Source organism: Pinus tabuliformis, chromosome 5_2, assembly GCF_031772625.1.
Source record: "Pinus tabuliformis cultivar Carrire ecotype Pingquan chromosome 5_2, CPIR1, whole genome shotgun sequence".
NCBI lineage: Eukaryota > Viridiplantae > Streptophyta > Pinopsida > Pinales > Pinaceae > Pinus > Pinus tabuliformis.
The window spans coordinates 215,850,687-215,872,556 of NC_142306.1; the positions used below are offsets into that span (position 1 = coordinate 215,850,687).

Sequence of the window (21,870 nt, forward strand, 5' to 3'; positions counted from 1 at the left end):
GACAAGGAAGATGAACCTATAGCTAAAGTTTTGCCTAATGTAGAGGTAAAGAAGAGTACAAAGGATGGATCAGAAGCTCAGAATGTGGATTTGCAAATGTTCAGAGTTACCAGAAGAAGAAATGCATCAAGCGATTCCTCAACTTAGGGAGATAGTTGACATTAAATCAAGCTCTGATTCGGAACGTTGATCTTCAATTAGCTCTTGAGGGTCCCCTTTCGAGGGATGGGCAGAAATAAAGAAAAAGAAAGTGAAAAAAGGATGAATTGAGGAAAACTATCTTTATTAAGGTCCTCATATAGAAAAAATTTACACACACTTCTGTTTTGTTCATTGAGGTTGTTGAAATGCTTAAAAGCATCTAAAGAATGTAATCTTGTTTTTCTATTAACAAAATTACTATTTTTTCCAAGTAAAAAGAATACCATTCAATATATTAAATTACCTTTCAACTATTTTAAAACCCCCCAATATGATCCCACATTATATGATATTGGTTTGCCATCAAATTTCCTATGCATTACACAGGCTTGCCAACTCAAGCCTAGAATCCTCCAATTCGTCTCCTGTACCTGTCCAAAACGATCTGCAGTTGTCTTTTCTGAACCACCAAGGCTTTCGAGCTAAAGCTCTGAGCTGTCCAAGCTGTCAACCATTGAGTTCCCGAAAAGCAACCTCCCAATGAAACAATTTCTCGCCTTCTAAAACCCTGCTCACCATAGCTGATTATGTCAAGTTCCATTGCACTGGTAAGTACTAGCTGCTACGTACCTCTTGCGCTGTGGATCCCTAGAAAAGGGATTAATCCCTTGATTGAAGTCAGCAATACTGAAAATTGGAAAGGAAATGTTTGAGTGTGCAGGTTTGCCCATAAACCAGGGATGTCCACGTATCGTAAACAAACTTAAAATAAGCAACATACAGATAAGAATCTAACGCCTTAGTTAAGGCCACTCATGCATGTTTAAACTGCTTGCGTTTTATTTAAATGGCGAGTTTCAGGGTTTGACGAATGATTTGCAAGTGGATTTTCTGCATTGTAAGCTGGTTTTCATCATTGAGGGATGAGTTCAAGGAGAATCTTATTCGATGTGGGCTGATTTTTTCACCTCGAGTATAATGTGCAATGTGCTATACCGTACAATGTGCTTTCTCTCTCTCTACCTTTTAGGACATTATAATATTCAAAGTTTTCTAAAAAATCTACCATATCAATATCTGAATCTGTATCCTTAATTATATCCTGGTAGCTCAATTGTTACTTGTAAACTAGCTCTTGATATTGACAAAAAAGTAAACTCAATGTCTACATTTGGGAATCTAGTTACGAAAATCAGAGTTTATAGGAGATGAAAACAATCTTGAAAGGTTGAGATCCTGAACAACAATTTATCTCAGAACAGACTTTTGGATGAACTTGATGGGAAATGATAGGCACCGGAAGGCTCTTCACAAGCAAAATAGGAGTTACCAAAAGATGTGTTTATAAATCTTGCATCAGAGACATACCCAGCCTCTTCATCTGACCAGATATATTTTCCCATGTCACATAAATTTTCTGCATCTATACGTTTGATCTGTTCTAATGGGAAAGTATATACCTTGTTATTGATGTGAATCCCGCTGCACCCTGGACTCTTTTTCACTCTCATGTTTTTCATCCTTTCCCTTATCTTCTCAATGTCATTCCATTTGCCAGCGGCCGCATAGATGTTTGACAGCAGCACATAAGGTGCGGGATTTTTAGGATCCAACTGTAAAAGGCATTTTGTTGCATGCTCTTCCAATTCTACATTCATATAAATTCTGCAGGCACCAAGCAGAGATCCCCATACAGTAGCATCTGGATCTATTGGCATTTGGTTGATAAAGTCATGTGCCTCGCCCAAGTGCCCTGCACGGCCAAGCAGGTCAACCATGCAGCAATAGTGTTCCATTGCAGGTGATATGTGGTAATAGTGATTCATCAGGTTGAAGTAATGCCTACCATCATCCACAAGTCGTGCATGGCAGCATGCGGACAAAACACTTACAAAGGTGACATGACATGATCTGGGTTTATGCCAGAAGCTTGCATTTTTCCAAAAAGTTGGCAAGTTTGCTCACCACATCCATGCATGGCATATCCAGCAATCAATGCATTCCATGAGACCACATCGTGTCTAGACATTCTCTTAAACACATGGCGTGCATCTTCTATGCATCCGCATTTGGCATACATGTCTATCAGAGCGTTTCCCACAAACACGTCCAACTGGTATCCACTTCTGATTATATCTTCATGAATCTGCTGACCAGATCCCAGAGCTGCCAAGTCAGCACACGCAGGCAGGACACTAGTAAAAGTATCTGGGACTGGTTTTACACCTTTCATTTGCAGTTGTTGAAAGAAATTTATGGCTTGCTCAGAATGACCATTCTGTGCATACCCCGCAATCACTGAAGTCCATGAAACTACGTTTTGTTCAGGCATTTCGTCAAAAAGTTTCAAGGCCTCATCAAGACGTCCATTCTGTGCAAGCCCTGTAATAATTGCATTCCATGAGGCCACATCTCGTTCAGGCATTACCTGAAAGAGTTCCAGTGCTTTGTCAACATCGCCATTCCATGTAAAGCCAGCAAGCATTGCATTCCATGAGACTGCATTTCTTTCCGGCATTCTCCGAAAGATTTCCAATGCCTCCCTCACACGACCATTTTGTGCATATCCTACAATCATTGAGGTCCAAGAAACGACATTTCGCTCCGGCATTTTATGAAAGAATTCCAGGGCTTCGTCAAGACATGCATACTGCATTAATCCTGCAATCATCACATTCCATGAGACCACATTTTTCTTGGGCATTCTATGGAACACTGTCCTAGCATCCTCAAGGCTTCCACATTTGACATACATATCCACAAGAGCACTGCCCACAAAGACATCAGAATAAAATCCACTTACAATTATTTTCTCATGAACAGCCTTGCCATATCCCAAAGCTTTCAAGTCAGCACACACGGGAAGAAAACTGACAAAGGTTCCCGAATCGAGCTCCACGCCATTCAGCTGCATTTGTTGAAAGAGTTTCAAAGCCTCATGACAATACCCATTTTGCGCAAATCCTGCAACTATTGCAGTCCATGAGACCACATTTCTATCCGGCATTATCTCGAAAAGTTCAAGGGCCTCATCTACAAGTCCATTCTGTGCACATCCTGCAATCAGTGTGGTCCATGAAACAACGTTTGGCTCTGGTATTTTCCCAAAAAGTTTCATCGCCTCCTCAACATGCCCAATCCTGATATATCCGGCAACAATTGTATTCCATGTAACAACATCTCGTTCAACCATTTTGTCAAACACTTCGCGTGCATCGTTAATGCTTCCGCATTTAGAGTACATGTCTACAAGGACACTCCCAACCATGTAATCAGAGTGAAACCCATTTTTAATGACATGAGCATGGACGGCCTTGCCGTGTTCTAGAGATGCCAAGTCGGTACAAGCCGGGATAACAGTGGTGAAGGTAAAGTGATCAGAGGGTACGCCTATTCTATGCATATGGCAATACAGTTTAAAGGCCTCTTCAGACTGTCCCTGCCTTGCATATTCCCCAATCACGGCTGTCCATGAGACGACATTTGGTTTCGATTTGGGCATTTCATCCAAAATTCTGCGAGCATCCACCAAGCTTCCGCATTTGGCGTACATTATTACAAGTTTGGCTGCAAGAAATAAATGTGCGTACTCCTTAAAGCCTGTCTGCGTCATGTGAGCATGGACTAGTTTCCCTTCTGCTAGATTTTTCTTCTTACTACAATACTCTAAGCTAGAGGCATGAAAATAAGAAAACCCCTCCCCAATGCGATTGGTACTGTCGCAATCGAGGTTACCATTGGCAGTGTCATTGGCTTCTTCACTTACAGGAACAGACATAGACATGGTGCTGAGAAGGTGCGGCACAGTCATAAGAGGGGCTGGCTGCATTTTCAATTTCGCGCTAATCATCGTTTTCTGAATCCATAGTAAATGAGGATTCTCTATGTTCTGATGCGATTGTCAGTCTCCATTTCTACCGTGGTTTGCCATGGTGGAGGGGTCTGAAGGGAGTAAGAATTGTTTGCGTCTATAAACTTAGACAATGGCCCGCTGTTGCCCTGCCAATGTTTGCACTGAACTTGTCGATAACTTTTAGGGGATACCGTGTGGTATTTTTATAGCATGTGATATAGATTGATTCCGCGTAATAGCTAGGAGCATGAGGTTACAGGTTCAAAATTAGAAAGGTAGAATATGTATATTTTTTTTAGATTTAATATTCAAAAGTGGGTCTCCTGTTTTAAAAACAAAAATTTTATACACAAATTCAGTGTCGACTTGATTGTAACCAAATATTATTATTATTATTATAAATTCTTTTTTCAAAAAAAATAAACCAACCACCGTCTTTTTTAAATATTTATAAATATTATTATTATTATTATTATTATTATTATAAATTCCTTTTTCAGAGAAAAAATAAGCCATACGTAATACGAGCACCGTCTTTTTTAAATATTTATAAATATTTACAGTTATTTATTTAGCGTTATGTCTATATAATCATTTATGAAGAGGTTTATACTAATTGATTTTAAAATAGATATGGGGTCGAATTTAATAAAATGTGAAATTTGATATCACTGTGGTGTGCTGCTTTGTGACTTATGAAATAAAAGTAATGTTAGGGTTGCCCGTTTTGAGTAATGTTAGGGTTGTAAGTTTTGAAGAGATGTATGCTGTAACAGTGAGAAAATATTATTACTGCCTATGTGGATCAAGTTTTAAAGTAGGCATATATTTAAATTATTTAAAGCTAGGAAGTTATAATAAGAAAGATGGAAAACATTAAGGAAAAATAATTATTGTGAAGGGAGAGGGAGAATATAGATAAAAATTGAGATAGAAATAGAGGATGGCATTCATTATAGAATATGGTTGTTGAAGACTTTAGCCCAACTATTTTTCATTTTTTTTGGTTCTAGTATGAAATACAAATATAGCATATGGAAATTGTCATTTTCTTATTAGTGCGGTTGATTCCTTTGTAAGCCAAGATTCGCTTGTGGGTAGCTTAAATAAAAATAGTGATTTTAAGGGTAAGTTAAGTCTTAATTGACAAGGCAAGTTTACAAAATTTATGTTTGTTTCATTCTTTTTATCAATGAATGGGTTGATTATCATTTTAAAGGGGTATATTTGATCTAGGAGGATATAGATCTTGACCTTTTAGTGCATTTATTGGGTACTTCCTATTCATTTTTGTGATTAACATTGAATAGTAATCTTTAATTTCCAAATTGGCAAAAACATAGAGCCCAATAAGCTTTGTAATGGCCCATGAAACACCTCAAACAAAGTTCATATGCAAAAGCTATAGCCCTGGGAAGTTGACAGATCAACTAGACTCCTTAAGGCTTCATCAATTTTGCCACCTCATCTCCTAGGGTTAAGGTTGTAGGTCTTAACCATGCATAGTCAATTGTTGCAAATATATTCTTATAAAATAAAAAATATGCAATGGCAAAGAGACACATTAAAACATAAATTTTATCCTGGAAATCTAAACTGAGAAAACCAAAAAGAATTTTCAGTATATATTTATTTATAGTATTATAGTACAATATTTATATCCTGCAGCATCCATAAACCATCGCCCCATTTACCCTAAATTAGAATACATAGTTCCTTAACGAGAACTACAAAACCATGAGCTAAACCACCATGGGCCACAAAAATGCTCAAGGTGAAAATCTTGTGTCGAAAGCCACCAAAAACAAATGCAAAAGACCATCCAAAATATTTTCGAGGACATTAACGCCAAAATCACATGCAAAGGGGCTTCCAACCCCCTATGAACCCCCCGAGCAAGGGGGCTTCAGTCCCCCTATGACCCCCCTTCTATGCCTGATGCAACATACAGGACGTGGGAGTAATTGTGCAAAGAATATAACACATACCAACATTCTCCCACTTCTTGTTTTTTTTACACAAGGGGTTGCAGGAGTACATGATCAACAATCTATGAAAATAATTCCCATTGTTTCTCTACACCAAGAGGAACCTCTCAATGCTCATAATTTTTTTTAATGAATATGCAAAATTCTTTAAAGTGCCCACCTTCACCAAAAACACATTTTCTCAATCATATCTTTCACAAAGTGATACTAAACATCAATACATTTTTTCTTAAAATGATATGTTGGGTTCTTTGCTAGTGTTGACAGTGTTGGACTCGCCAACATTCAGGGGATCACCCTGGTATGAAATCCCAACTAGACCTCACATCATTTGTTGTGGGAGTCCCATCCTGTATGATCGCACGATTGCCATTATCTTAAGGATTTGCCTCAATTCTTGCTTGTCAGCATAAGAGAGTGGTCTACTTTGTCTTCGAGAAGTGAGGTTCGCGTGCCTGGTGAGTGTAAGTGTCACTTGCATCAATGGTTCTCTCACTGTAGAGGAAGAGGGTGATAGTGAGTCCCCGTCAGTTGGGAGAAGTCACAAATCTGCTAGGAACACACAACACAACAGGACATGCACAACTTCCGGTAAAACAGTCCACACGGATGTGACAATCACAACACAAAAGGGAAGATAACATGTATAACACTCAGTGGATTAGTCCATACGAGTGCAACGGTTGTTATAGCAAGTTTCATGTGAAAGGTATGTCTAATGTCCGGGAGAGTAGTCTACACGCGCGAGACAACGTTAACATCATATACAACACATTTTCATTAACATATGTGTATTATAACAAGTGAATTAGTTCAAGTGTTAAACACAAGTTCAAGGAACATGCATTACAAGTGTTAAAGATTGGTCTTACAACAGATACAATACATGTGTGAAAACATGTTGGCCTGTCAGCAGGCTTCTAAATTAAGCGAAATTTCCAAGACACATCGTTGCACCATATATCACTAACCCCATGTGAGGGGCGTTGGAGCCACTGCTTACTCCTCAAAGAAAATGTTACAGACTCTCTTGGCTATGTGAGAGGTGCTGAGGTGAAAAGTCCTTTGCATGTACAAATGAGGGGTATTTCTAGCCAAGGTTGAAACTGACCCTTGTGGTTGTTCGACTACCCTCATGACTATTTGACTTCCATGACTTTTCAACTTTACATGACTCTTTGTACAATAAGTGGGTCTCTTTGACTTCCACGTTACATTGATTGACAACATGGCCCATAGTAGAGATGTGGACAACATGACTCATGACACAACTCGACATGGCAGTTCTGGTACATTCATGTTGCTGCTGGAGTGCATGTCGAGTTGCAGTGTTGTTGGGTGATGGATGTCTTCATGGTGTGTTACAACTTCACCTCCACATGGCAAAGTGCGTGGAGTCTTCGGTGGTCGTTGGTTCGCTTGATGTTGCTTTGGCACATTGCTTCTTGCTTGTATGTTGGAAGGCTTGACAGGCTCATCTGTTTGCAAAAGGTGCATGTTCGTTCATCGTCTGTCCCTGAGCACATCTTGCACGTTTGCTCGTTCGTCCGTTTACAAACACATCTTTGCATGATTATCCGTTCGCAAGCACATATCTTCGCATGCATTGTTCGTTTGTCCATTGGTGAACCTATCCTTCTGCATGTGCTCCCTTTGTTCATTCCATTTGCCATCGTGCCATGTTTGTTGGTGTACCTATACCTGCAGTCATTCATGACGAGACGACATCAAATCAAAAAACCTCCTAATCTACCATGACACATGATCATTTGGGATGCAGGTGACTCGGAGAGGCAGCAAGGTTGCAAGGCAGGATGATGGCTTCGGGCACTACTGATGAAAATTGCGCAAGAGTCACTAGGTGATGAAGACGGGAGATATAATCTAAGGAATTTAGGGTTTTTGCAGACTCCCGAATTACATTCTAAACAGGTGACCTTGGGAAAATCGTCATAACTTTCTCTCTGAGCATCAAATTGAAATTTCGTAAGAAGTTACAAAAAGAGAATGGACTATAGTTTTATGTATATGTTTTTCAAATCCAAAGGTCAAAACACTGACACGTGGCACGTCGTACAAGTTCACTCTACTGAAACATTATATAATCAAGTCATCGTGGGAGATTTGTCATAACTCTTCCTTGGAGAATCCAATCTTGATCAGACTAGTGGGGTTAGAAAGAGGACTCGGAGTGCTACAATAAGATGCAATTTTAGACCTTGGAGATCCGAAGTTACATAGATACATAAGATTCAAGATCAAGCTCCTAAAATCAAGAAAAATTGATATGAGGAAGTTTGATGGCAAGGACCCGATAAATTAGATACTACAAATGGAGCAATATTTTGATCTACATGGTGTAGCACTATTATAAAAGGTACATATTGCATCTTTATATTTAGAACCAAATCAATTTTTATGGTATAAAGGGTTTTGTTCTCGTGAATCACTTGTCACTTGGTCAATTTTCATGGAAGAAATGATAGCACATTATGAGGAGACAAAGAGTAACACTTTCTTTAGCCAATTGATAAATCTCAAACAAAAGGGTTCAATGGAAAAGCACATTGAGGACTTCCAAAAATTGAATATAAGGGTAAATGATATTCCAGAGAAGTAAAGGATTGATGTCGTCATAGGGACTTTAAAAGATAACATTCAACATGAGGTTCGTCTCTAGGAACCTGATTCATTTGAGAAGGCATTCAGGTTGGCAAGAAGAATTGAAAGTGGAATTATGGAAACAAGGAATCCTGCCACTAACAATTATAAATATGGAAGTGTTTTTTCTCCTATCCTTCCACAACCTACAAGTTTTACACAACAACAATTGGAAGAAAAAATAGAAAAAGGGCTTTGTTACAGTTGTGATAGAAAATACACTAAAGGTCATAAGTGTGTTGAGAAGAAATTATTTTACATAGATTGTGAAGAAGAGGAATAAAAGGATCAAGAAACTTCAAAAGAAGAGGATATACACCTAGAATCAACCCCAAAGAAAGAAGAAATGAATCCGATCATATCTTGTAAAGCACTAACAAGAATTACCACTCCTCAAACTCTCAAGGTAGAAGGATATATCAAGAAGAAAAAGGTTCAAGAAGCGAAAGATCGCATCGAGCATCAATAAATGAATCTGAAAATATCTTGTAATGCATTGGTTGGAATTACCACTCTTCAAACTATCAAGATAGAAGGATATATCAAGAAGAAAAAGGTAATAGTGTTGATTGATTCGGGCAGTACCCATAATTTTATTCATTGTAAGATAGCCAAGGAATTGAATTGCTTCCTATATCTAGCACCAGAGTGTCAAGTGATGGTTAGAAGTGGAGGAACCATAAATTGCTCTGGAAAGTGCCATAATATCAAGCTATCCATGGGAGAATATGTATTGAATATCCCAATGCTTTCCATTCCAATGGGTGGTGTTGATGTTGTAGTAGGAGTCCAATGGCTACAATCCTTGGGTACAATAACTTTTAATTTTCAAGAACTTTTGATGAAATTTTCTTCAGAAGGAAAGGAATCTGAATTAAGGGGTATCATAGGGAAATCGGGAAAGATAATCATCTCTAACGGAATGAAAAAGCTTCTAAAGAAATAAAAAAGAGGTGTAATTGCACAATTATGTTCGCTAGAGGTTCCCACATCGAAATCATTTATTTCTCCAGAACTCCAAAAAGTATTGGACAATCATTCCAAGGTATTTGAGACTCCCAAAGGCCTCCCACATATTTGTGATCATGATCATTTTATTCATTTGATTCCAGGAAGTTTTCCTCCAAACATCAAGCCTTATAGATATCCCTATGCCCAAAAGAGTGAAACTGAACGTATGGTTGCAAAAATGCTAGAGGCTGGCATAATTCAACCTAATCAAAGTTCTTTCTCTGCTCCAGTAGTATTGATGCACAAGAAGGATGGGTCATGGCGCATGTGTCCGGATTATAGAGAGGTCAACAAATTCACTATTAAAGATAAATTTCCCATTCTTGTCATTAATGAATTGCATGGATTAATTTACTTCACCAAGTTGGATCTCCATTCAGGATATCATCAAATAAGAATGAAGATTGAAGACATTCTGTAAACAACATTATTGAAGAAAGATGCATTTTCATGACTCCAGAAGCAACGAATGCCTTTGAACATCTTAAAGAGGCAATGTGCCACGCACCGGTCTTAGCTACGCCAGACTTCACAAAAACCTTTATTATGGAATATGATGCATCAGGAAATGGAATTGATGATGTTTTAATGTACAAAGAAAGACCCATTGCTTTCGAAAGTCATCCAATCAAAGGAAAGTATTTACACAAAGCTATTTATGACAAGGAAATGTTGGCAAGACTACATGCACTTAAGAAATGCCGACCTTACATAATGAGAAGATCCCAACTCAAACAATATTGCCAGAACTTGACAAGGAAGGAAAAATCATATTGGAACCTGGAGTAGTCACAGAAACAAGAACCTGACAGCTACGAAATCGATCAATTTCAGAGTATCTCATCAAGTGGAGGAACTTATCCACTAAAGATTCCACATGGGAGGACTAGAATTTTATACAGAAGCATCAAGAACTACTCAAGCATTGAGGACAACACTTTTTGAAGGAGAGGGGCATGTTAGGTCCCTACACTACTAGTTTAACCCCTTATTGTTATTATTGTAACCCCTTTATTATATTTTTGTGCCCATGTAGTCCCCATATTGTTATTATTGTGCCCCATAGAAGCCCACTATTGTTATTATTGTGCCCTTACATTATTATTGGTATGTCGGCTCTGATTATATTATGACCCCTTATACTCCTATATATAGAAAGGAGGTCTTGTCATTTGTATCATCCAAGAATTGTTCATTTGTGTAATGTAAAAGAGGTTGCCCCCTCGAAGAGGCTGATTTATAAGGTGTTGATAATTATTTCCTATCTTTTTGTGATCTAATTTCATAATAGGAATTGGTAGTTGGTTGTTGGGTCACTAGCAGTAGAAACTGCACAATTTCCAAGGGGAACTGACAGTCAGTTGGCCGAGAGGCTAGCAACAGAAACTACGTAATTCCTAGAGGGAACTGGCAATCTGCTGCTTGGAGCTGTTGGCTAAAGAAATTGCACTAAGGTTGGGAGGTCGGCCTGCTGATCATCTCTACACAATTTCTAAGCCAAGCAAACTGATGGGTAGCAAAGGGCTTTCTCATGAAAGCTACGTAATTTTCTAGATGAGAAGTCGATTGACTATTGGGAGGACTGGCTAGAAAACTGCATAATTTTTTTAGGGAGACAGGGACGGGCACTGGTTATCTGTCTGGCTTGTCTGCACAATTTTCCCAGCTAGCAAAATAGGCAAGGTCTACAACCTCTACACAATTTTTGAGGGGAATGAGTCTCGGGGTGGCTACCAGGTCAAATCCTCTGTTTGACCAATTGGAAGCTGATTGATTTCTTACAAGCAGTGCAACTTGAAATGACTTGTTTGGTGCTTTTGCATTGTTCTGGGTGACAATCGATTGAGTTGATGGTGGGCTGATGGTCCAGTTATCAGAGGGGAGTCTGGTTGTCGAAACTTCAGCAAAATGACTAAGTGTGTGAATGAATGAAAGATGCACATGTGATCCCGCACACACACACCAACATGACTTGACGAGGAGACAACCCAAACCATCTAGACACACATGCTCAACATGACTAACCGACGGTGTGAGCGACAAGCGCAACACTTGTGATTGATTGTTGATCGACCATGATGACGCTTGTGTGACAGTGAGTGTGACTCCATGTGTGAGTGCGACAGATGCTTTCATAGCGAAAACAACTTGTACACATGAAACGAAGACCTTGAGCATGAACAAAACATGGTCGCAAGCATGACTTGGATACCAACACGCAAATACTTGGATGAAATGAACAAGCAAGGTAGATGTAAAGACTCACACGGGCTCATGGGGTGAACCCGAGTGTGTGTATTCATCAAGCGAAACTCTCAAGGGAGGCTCCAAAATTAGGTGCAGGCCAAAATTTTGGAGGGTGGTTATAGTTGCTGCAAAACTTGGCGACAGACTAGTAGAACTCCAACTTCTCTGCTTTGGTTCATTGATAGTATAAGGCCTTGGCCCCTCAGGGAATATTGAATCGATGTGTGGGTTACTCTCGCTTCCCCACTTACCCCATTGACATACATGGTTTTCCTTTTACCAACTCAGTCAAACACAATCAAAAGTTCAGCTTGTTCACATTGTTTCAAATCCAAGAAGGGTAGTTTAGCTCGCGAGTTGAAAATTTTCAGAGTATGTTTTCATCTCTGGTGTTGCCCTACTACTAGTAGGCCTAGACAGTACCCTGACAAAGTCACGCAAGAACACACACATTTCTCCACTGCCATCGAGCCTAGTCAGTACCCTAGTGGATTTGCAATGTGCATGCTTCACCTCTCTGCACAGGAAGCCTTTCTCTTCTTTCGCCTTTGTATTTTTCAAGAGGATTGTGCATAGGCACTTATTTATTTTCAGGGCGAAAGAGGGATCCTGACTTATTGAGAGCAGAAGAGGTTGTTCCTTCATATAAGCATGTAAAATCTCTGACATATGTTTGCTCGTTTATATTTCCCCTTCTCCATTTCTACTAGTTGGATGAGCTTGAACACATGGAGCAGAACACTGAGTACAGGCATGGGGCTTCCCAGTGTGGACATAGGTTCATGGTTTGACTAAAAATTCCCTTGCAGACAATTCGTATTTTCTGTCAAGACTTCATCAGTTGAAGGTTGTAACCAAACACAGAGAAGATGGACACAAGATTGGCCAAGTGCTGCAGTGTCACAAGTCTCTTCCTATCTTAGCCACATACTCTATTCAAAAGTTGGAACGTAGTAGTTGGCAACACTTATTTCCGGAAACAAAAATAGTAATATATCAATCAAATAAAATGAATGTAAACAAAAATAGCAAGTAAAAAAAACAAAGCAAAGCATAAGAAAAAGTAAAAGCAAAAGAAAAGCGAGTAAGCAACACACAAGCAAGCAAACAAACAAACATGCAAAGCAAGAAAGAAAACAAGCATGCAAGGAAGCAAACTAAAAGCAAACACTACTCCTACTCCTAAGCTAACGGTGCATGGGCCTGATCACGTGAAGTGATATTTCCAATGCAGCCACCAATGCATTGGTTGACCCATGTTGGTGAAGGCTTGGTCTGAAAGCAACCCAGTTGTGCGAACCAGTAAATGTGAAAAATACAACAATGAAAACAAACACACTCTAAGCTTACAAGCGTCTACAAAAAAAAAATGAGTGAAAGCGCATGTCATGCACTCTGTCGACTTGCCATGGTGTTGTGCTACATTGTGTGCAAATGTTGAGTGTATGCATTTCCTTGACCGTGATATGCAAGAAAATGTGAGAAAGGTAGACCACTTATGTTGCGCAAGTGTGCTTGCTGTGTAAGATTCCTCCAATGCATGAGCGATGGGATTGTGTAGTTCGAGTGGAGGAAGTAAAATCTGAGTGCTTGATTGATCTTGAGTGCATACAGATGAGTGATGAAGAGCCTTGAGTGTTTGAACAATTTCCTGATCAGAAGTGAAACCAACCTCAGGATAATGAGGGCCTTACATAACCATTAGCTCAGGCTGAAGTGCCTTAACATTCTATGGGGTTTCAACTTCATTGAAAGAAGGATCTTCGTAGACCAGTGCCTTAGATGGATTAAAAACAAGTGAATTAATATCATGATCGGATGATGAGGTGAAGAGATCACGACAACCAAGATCAGAAAATTTAGGATGTTGGTCAACATCCTCATGGTACACAAAGGGTAGATGAGAAGGAAGGATGTTCACCCTATGCATTTCCAGAAAGAGCAGATGAAATATTAAGTGGATTTTCAATGAATGATTGGTCCTCTCCATTGTTGGATGATGGGTTGACATACGGTGTGTCCTATGAAAGATCAACAATGGGTGCATCTGTGGATGGATGTAGACATGAATAATTAGGGATGGCAGGATCAACAAGGATGCCAGGAAAAAATGGAGGAGGTACAGACAAACAAGGATGGTCCCCTACTGCTGGTGGATGTTCAAGCTCCTTGTCATGCTCTTCATGAATGCCTGCGCATGTTGGTTGTGAAACACCAACTCCATCGATAGATCGATCCTCATTCAAAACAAGTGTAGAGTCAAGAATGGAAGAACACAAAACAGTGTCATCTGGAGGATGATCAGAATACGAAGATGGAGGTTGAGGTACGAAATACATGTGACGAGGTATGGGACTCACAACCAGCTTTGCATGAAAATCAAAAGGAGCAATGTCAGGACGTCATGATGGTTCAACAAATGTGTGTTCATGCTCTTCGAGATCACTCTGTAGTGGTGGAGTTGTTTGATGAGGGGACAACAGACAATCACTTGTGACAGCGGCCATTTCTGTCTGTGATTGCGCAACTCCATCACTGAAGAATGTTGAGCGGGGTTTTAGCTTGAACTTCTTCTTGGGATGAGCATATTTCTTAAGGCAGTACTCGAATCGGTCCTAAAGATAGAAAATTTCATCTGGCTCTTCAAAGATTGAAACTGCAAATTACGAAAGTGCTGCCAAAAATCCATATGTGATTCATGCGGAGCCTTCCGTTGTTGTTGCAATTTTTGGTCAAGATGTTCTAGATCAAAATGATAGAAAGTGTCTTCAATGAGATCACAAAAGTGCTCAAGTGAGTGCATGCTATCAGCCGGTAGGCTGCACAGCCACCGATGTGGAGATTCGCAAAGTGTGTATGCAAGCAACAAACTAGCATGTTCGTCAGAACATCCATATTCCTCATGAAGCATGGAAAGAAAGTCATGTAAGAACTCAGGCCAGGCCACTTCGCCTTCACCATCATACGTGTAAGTGGACAAGTGATTGAAAAACTCCCTCGTGATGGTGACATCTTCGGTATTTGAAAAACATCGCGGAGGGAGAAGAGTGCAAGACTCCATGATAGATATGCAAAGGTTCAAAACAGGATGAGAGGACACAACTTTTCATCTAGCCCTCCTTCTCGCACCAAAAATGTTGACGGTACTGGACCTGCCAACATTTAGGGGATCACCCCGGTATGAAGTCCCAACTAGACCTCACATTGTTTGGTGTGGGAGTCCCATCCGGTATGATGGCCTAGTTGCCATTATCTTAAGGATTTTCCTCAACTCTTGCTTGTCAACATAAGGGAGTGGTATTCTTTGTCTTCGAGAAGTGAGGTTCATGTGCTTGGTGAGTGTAAGTGTAACTTGTGTCAATGGTTTTCTCACTGTATAGGGATAGGGTGAGAGTGAGTCCCAAGTCGGTTGGGAAAAGTCCCAAGTTGGTTGGGAGAAGTCCCAACTCTACTAGGAACACACAACACAACGGATATGCATAGCTTCTGGCAGAACAGTCCACACGGATGCAGCAGTCACAACACACAAGGGAAGATAACATGTATAACACTCAGTGGATTAGTCCACATGATTGCAATGGTTGTTATAGCAAGTTTCATGTGAAAGGTCTGTTTGATGTCCAGGAGATTAGTCTACACGGGCGAGATAGCATTAACAACATATACAACACATTTTCATTAACATATGTGTATTACAACAAGTGAATTAGTTCAAGTGTTAAACACAGGTTCAAGAAACATGCATTAGTCTTACAACATATACAATACATGTGTGAAATTTTTTTGGCCTATTAGTAGGCTTATGGATTAAGAGAAAGATCCAAGACATATCGTTGCACCATACATCACTAACCTCATGTGAGGGGAATTAGAGCCACTGCTTACTCCTCAAAGAAAAGGTTACAGACTGTCTTGGCTATGTGGGAGGAGCTGAGATGAAAAGTCCTTTACATGTACAAATGAGGGGGTATTTATAGCCAAGCGTGAAATTGACCCTTGTGGTTGTTCAACTACCCTCATGACTGTTTGACTTCCATGACTTTTCGACTTTACATGACTTTTTGTACAACAATTTGGTTTCTTGGACTTCCACGTTACATTACATTGATGGACAACATGGCCCACAGTAGAGATGTGTACAACATGACTCATGAAAAAACTCGACATGACAGTGTTGGTACATTCATGTTGTTGCTGGAGTGCATGTCAAGCTGCAGTGCTACTGGGTGATGGATGTCTTCATAGTGTGTTACAGCTTCACCTCCACATGGCAAAGTGCATAGAGTCTTTGCTGGTCGTTGGTTGGCTTGATGTTTCTTTGGCACATTGCTTCTTTCTTGAAGGCTTGACAGGCTCATCTATTCGTGAAAGGTGCATGTTCGTTTGCTCGTCGATCCGTGAGCACATCTTGCACGTTTTTTCATTCGTCCACCCATGAACACATCTTTGCATGATCATCTGTTTGCAATCACATCTCTTCACATGCATCATTCATTCGTCCGTTGGTGAACTTGTCTTTCTGCATGTGCTCCCTTTGCTCATCCCATTCGTCGTCGCACCATGTTTGTTGGTGTACATGTACTTGCAATCGCTCATGATGAGACGACATCAAATCGAAAAACCTCCTAGTCTACCATGACTCATGATCATTTTGGATGCAGGTGACCGAGAGAGGCAGCAAGGTTGTGAGGCAGGATGATGGCTCTAGGAACTACTGATGGAAACTGTGCAAGCATCACTGGGTGATGAAGACGGGTGATGTGGATCGACAGTGACTACCCATGAGGTCTGGCCCGACTGGAAGGAAAAATTGTGCAAATTTTGGGAGGAACAGTCCGGGCTGCAGGAGGTAGGGCAGACAAAATCTGCGCATTTTCTGGAATGAGTGGGCAGTGGGAGCCTAACATCTAAATTTACATAATTTCTTGGAGGAACTGGCTGAGCTGCAGGGAGAACTGCCAAACAATATTTGCACAATTTTTTGGAGGAACTGGACGGGAGCTCAACAGTCGAAACTGTGCAATTCCTGGAGGGAACTAGTAGTTGGCTACTAGGTCACTGGCAGCAGAAACTGTGCAATTCCCAAGAGGAATTGGCAGTCAACTGACCGGGAGGTTGGTAGCAAAAACTACGTAATTCCTAGTGGGAACTTGCAGTCTGCTAGTTGGGGATATTAGCTAAAGAAATTGCACTGAGGTTGGGAGGCCAACCTGCTGATCATCTCTGCGCAATTTCTGAACCGAGCGAACTACTGGGCAGTAGAGAGCCTACTCATGAAAGATTGTTACACTAAAAAATGTCACCATGACTATTTACAGTTAGTATGGCTCAATCAACAGTCATGCTATCCTCTTAGGGAAGTCTTATGCCTCTGCTCTCCATGTCAAACTCCAAAAAGAGAGAACGTCTTTTATAAATGTATTTATCTCTGGGGACGCAGGTTCTCTCAACCTTACCTGCGGGGACGCACCCAATGTTCACAAAAGCTGCGTCTTTGGACGCTATGTATATAAAGGGGCAGGTGCGTCCCCCTGTAAAGGTTAAAATGCGCAAGTTTCATCTTTAAAAAGTCACTTGTGGTAATTTCTAGAGCATTCTAGAAGGTTGTTCGACGTGTATTGAGCACCTCCAGATGGTTCATGCACCCCTACCAAAGAGGAACTTATCCCATCAATAAGGGAGCTATCCCATCCAAAGAGGGGATTATCCCATTGATGGTGGACCTGATTAACTTCCTCTTGAGCACTATAAATACAGGCATTGGGCCAGAAGGAGGAGAGGTTGGAAGCTATACATTTCTAAGGGTAAATGCTGCTGGAATTAGGACTCCCATTTAGAAGCTTGTGAGGAGAGATTGCCATCTTTGCTTGTTCTATTTGGAAGTGGGTGAGCTTTGTCAAAGTAAAGGAAGACTCTTGTGGACCCTGGAAGGAGCTTGCACAACACCAAGGCTCAGGTTGTAATGGTTCCTTTTTGTTACCTTTAATGCAAATTAGTCCATTCTTCTCAATAACTTGTTGTTCATGAGTTGTTTCATATACTCCTTGGTCTATATGTTGAATATGCTTTGTTTTATGTTATAATCAGGTGCTATTTAATGGTTTGACTGTTGGTGATTGCAGGTTTTGGAGAAAAGGAGGAGCTCATCCAAATCAACAAAGCTTGGACTTCTACAACAACGTTTGGACAAAGGTAAGAACAAAACACTTGATATCTCATATCATAATGCATGTTTAGAGAAGGATAGCTCTAGTTTGTCTTGTTTGTCACTAGAGAGTCTTAGGCTCCTAGGGAGGTTGGTTGTGTCCGCACAATCGACTCTTTCCGCCTGACAAAGATGCACAATTTTCTAGATGAGCAGTCGGTCGACTGTCGGGAGGACGAGCTGGAAAATTGTGCAATATTTTGAGGGTGACAGGGATGGGCACTGGGTATCTGTTTGGCTTGTCTGCACAATTTTCCCAACTAGCAGAGCGAGCAAGATCTGTAGCCTTTGCACAATTTTTTAGGGGAATGAGTCCTAGGGTGGCTGCCAGGTAAAATCCTCTATTTGACTAGCTGTAAGCTAATTGATTGCTTGCAGGAAACATAACTTGAAATGATTTGCTTGGTGCTTCTCATTGTTCTGGGTGACAATCAATCGAGTCGATGGCGGGGTGATGGTCCAGTTGTCAAAGGGGAGTCTGGTTGTCCAAACTTCAGCGAAATGACTAAGTGTGTGAATGAGTGAAAGATTCGCATGTGATCCCACACACACACACACCAACATGACTTGACAATGAGACAACCCAAACCATCCAGACACACATGCTCAACATGACTGGCCGACGATGTGAGCGATAAGCACAACACTTGTGATTGATTGTTGATTGACCGTGACGACGCTTGTGCGACAGTGAGTGTGACTCCGTGTGTGAGTGGGGAAGATGCTTTCAAAGTGAACACAACATGTACACATGAAGTGAAGACGTTGAGCATGAACAAAACATGGTCGCAAGCATGACTTGGATACCAACATGCAAAAACTTGGATGAAATGAACAAGCAAGGTGGAAACAAAGACTCACACGGGCTCACGGGGTGAACCCGAGTGTGTGTAGTCATCAAGCGAAACTCTCAAGGGAAGCTCTGAAATTGCGTGCAGGCCAAAATTTTGGAGGGTGGGTGTAGCCGCTACAACATCTAGGAATATTTCACTTTGACTATCATAGTCTATCATCACAAATCATTGTACCAACCCAATACCTAAACACTATATTTGTAACTTGACCCCTTCCTTGCTTGCGTGAGTGGTTTTCATGTATTCATATGTTGTAGTTAAGAGTTCCAATACTATATCTTGCTCATCCAATTGATTGCTCCTCCAAATAGGCTAAACACATACCCACTTGTAGATCTTCTGTGATCAAGATCTTCATCTTGGTGTGGATCAACAAAGCCATGTATTCCCAACACTCTATCCATTCCTAGTTGTCTTTGGTAGGAGAATTCATAACCAACAGTGTCATGCAAACACCTAAAAACCCTCTTTATTAATGTTCAATGCTCCTGTAACACCCTCCTCCCACATCTATCCAAGTAATCGGCCAACTAGGGTAAACATGTGATGAGAGGCTACTATGATCATATTCAACCTCCTATGTGACCTTAAGGAAATGGAATCAATGGAAACACAACATACAAACTTTCCACATCAACTAGAGGACCCCTGAGAACCAACCAACACTTCAAGCAACTAGCTCATTAGTCCCACTGAAGCTTTTGACCACTTAACCTCTGGACACTCTCATGGTATAGGCCTGCCGGCGTCCAGGAGGCTTTGGATGCTCTCATGCTATAGGCATGCCAGTATCCAGGGACTATTTTGTCATGTTTTGTGCCAGCATCCCTAGGATTTAAGCCATTTTTTAGGCCCAGAGCCTAGGTCACTGCCCATAATTGAATGGCATCTTCATAACAATAAAATAATAGGGGAAAAATGATGCAAAATCAAATAGTTGAACAAGCCCTTAACCAAACCCCTACTAGCCATGACATGCATTTCATCAAACATATCACAAATATGTAATATACAGGTGTAAATAACATATTTAAACATAGGGATCTCATACTTATATGAGAATCACTAAGAACCATTGTTCCCTAATGTCATTTGTTGCATTATCATCTATTAGGTCATAGATACATTGTCCATTCATTTACAAGTAAAAACATGATGAGATCCATACATAGTTGTTGTCATAAAACATATATATAACCAGCATAGTAACAACAAAAATACCATAAATACATCAGCCATAGAATCCACATATAAACCAGTACATTTACACATGAAAACCAAGGGAATAAATTTCTCATTAATGAATGTAGAAACCAACTGGGGATGGGACTACCACATTCCACCCATCCATAGATTGGCTGACCCAAATATCTCTTCAGCCAATCACCCTCGTGCCATATTCCAAGCATGAATTTGGGACTCATAACCAACCGAAAAGAACCAAACAAGCATGGATTCTACCAAAGTTCTCCACCTACACTGTGAGGAATTTGAGTGCCTCCTAGTCTCTCAGGCTTTACTGTAATCTATAGTCTGATCTAGGGATCACTAGGCCCTACACCTAGACCCACTCGCCAGGCTTTACCATACATGACATCCCAGGACCACTAGGTCCAATGGAGAGTAATCCACCTCTTGGTTTTACCGTATATCCTGCCATTCACTGGCAAGGATTCCTAGGCCCACTAAGGCACACAATCCTAGCTTTACCACAACCCCCAGTCTGGCTCAAGGGTTACTAGGCCAATAGCTTTACCATGATCCATGGTCTAGTTCAGGGACCACTAGGCCATGTGTTTGTCATTTCAGAGATCCACCCGACTGAGCTTCGAATCCATTCGAAAATCCAACTCAATTGAAGTATGAGAACCCATCTCATAAAGGCTATCAGGAAATGGCAAGGCTAGGCTGAAAAACATCGTCATGCCTAGAAAAACCCATGCCGTGACAGAAAACAACCTCATGCAACACAATGCATGCCAAATCTAGCAAGGAAATCACACATGCAAATGGATACCTGCAAAGAATCCTGTTGAGCTGCTTGATCTTGCTTTTCCTTGCTTGATCTTCGCTTCCTATTTGCTTCTTTTTCCTTTCTTGATCTAATGCCAAGTGCTCCAAGAAAACTCAAGTGTCCAAGAGTGAGAGAGAGAGAGAGAGAGAGAGTAATGAACAAGCTCCAAATTGAATTAACAAAAGACTACCAACTAATCCTCAGAAGCCTTTTTATTAGTTAGGCCTCTATTTTCTTCATTTTCCATTATTTTCCTTTACTTTACTCCTCATATGCAACCTGCGACCTTTCACCTCCCTTTTCTCCTAATTTCCCTTATTTTCATAAATAAATGTGCCAAAAATGCCATTTTTCCTTTCCAAAGCCTTAACCATTACCTTTTCCAATTTCCTAAGTCATAATAAACCACATGAACACCCTTAGGATGTCTTGCCCAACATTCAGCTCTGAATAAGTATCCCATCAACCATTGTTATTATTTTTAACTTTTATTAAATGGAATTTTCCCCAAGGCTATTATAGAACCCTCCCCCTTGGGGGGCACCATCCTCGGTGTTCAATCACACATATACCTCAACAAAACCGTTGGAAAGAAGACATATTTCTCAATGATCTTTATAACATAGCTCGATGCAGTATTTACAATGATCACCCTACTGAATGCCAACTCACATAACAACATAACAACATGATATCATAATAACATGATAACATAATAACATAACATGACACCCATACTACTTATTGGAGATTTATAACATAGCTCATGGCAGTATTTACATCCATATACATATGTACATATACCAAAACATCATCAAAACATGTACCAAAACATATACCAAAACATATACCAAAGAAATGTACCAAAATACCATACCCAAAATTGCTTTGCCTCA

At 40.4% G+C, this 21,870-nt stretch overlaps 2 protein-coding genes across 2 annotated transcripts; both read right to left on the reverse strand.

The window, feature by feature from the left end:
* Positions 1-696: 696 nt before the first annotated feature.
* On the reverse strand, positions 697-2,023 carry LOC149158319 (pentatricopeptide repeat-containing protein At1g20230-like). The gene is made up of 2 exons (XM_089436190.1): positions 1,602-2,023; positions 697-789 (listed from the first exon to the last, which is right to left on the reverse strand). The coding sequence occupies exons 1-2, from the start codon at positions 1,965-1,967 to the stop codon at positions 757-759; spliced, it is 399 nt and encodes a 132-aa protein (XP_089292316.1). The 5' UTR covers positions 1,968-2,023; the 3' UTR covers positions 697-756.
* A 6-nt stretch (positions 2,024-2,029) lies between these two features.
* On the reverse strand, positions 2,030-3,925 carry LOC149158320 (pentatricopeptide repeat-containing protein At2g13600-like). Its single transcript, XM_089433944.1, has one exon. It carries the CDS (start codon positions 3,923-3,925, stop codon positions 2,030-2,032), a length of 1,896 nt encoding a protein of 631 aa, XP_089290070.1.
* Between the last annotated feature and the right edge of the window lie 17,945 nt (positions 3,926-21,870).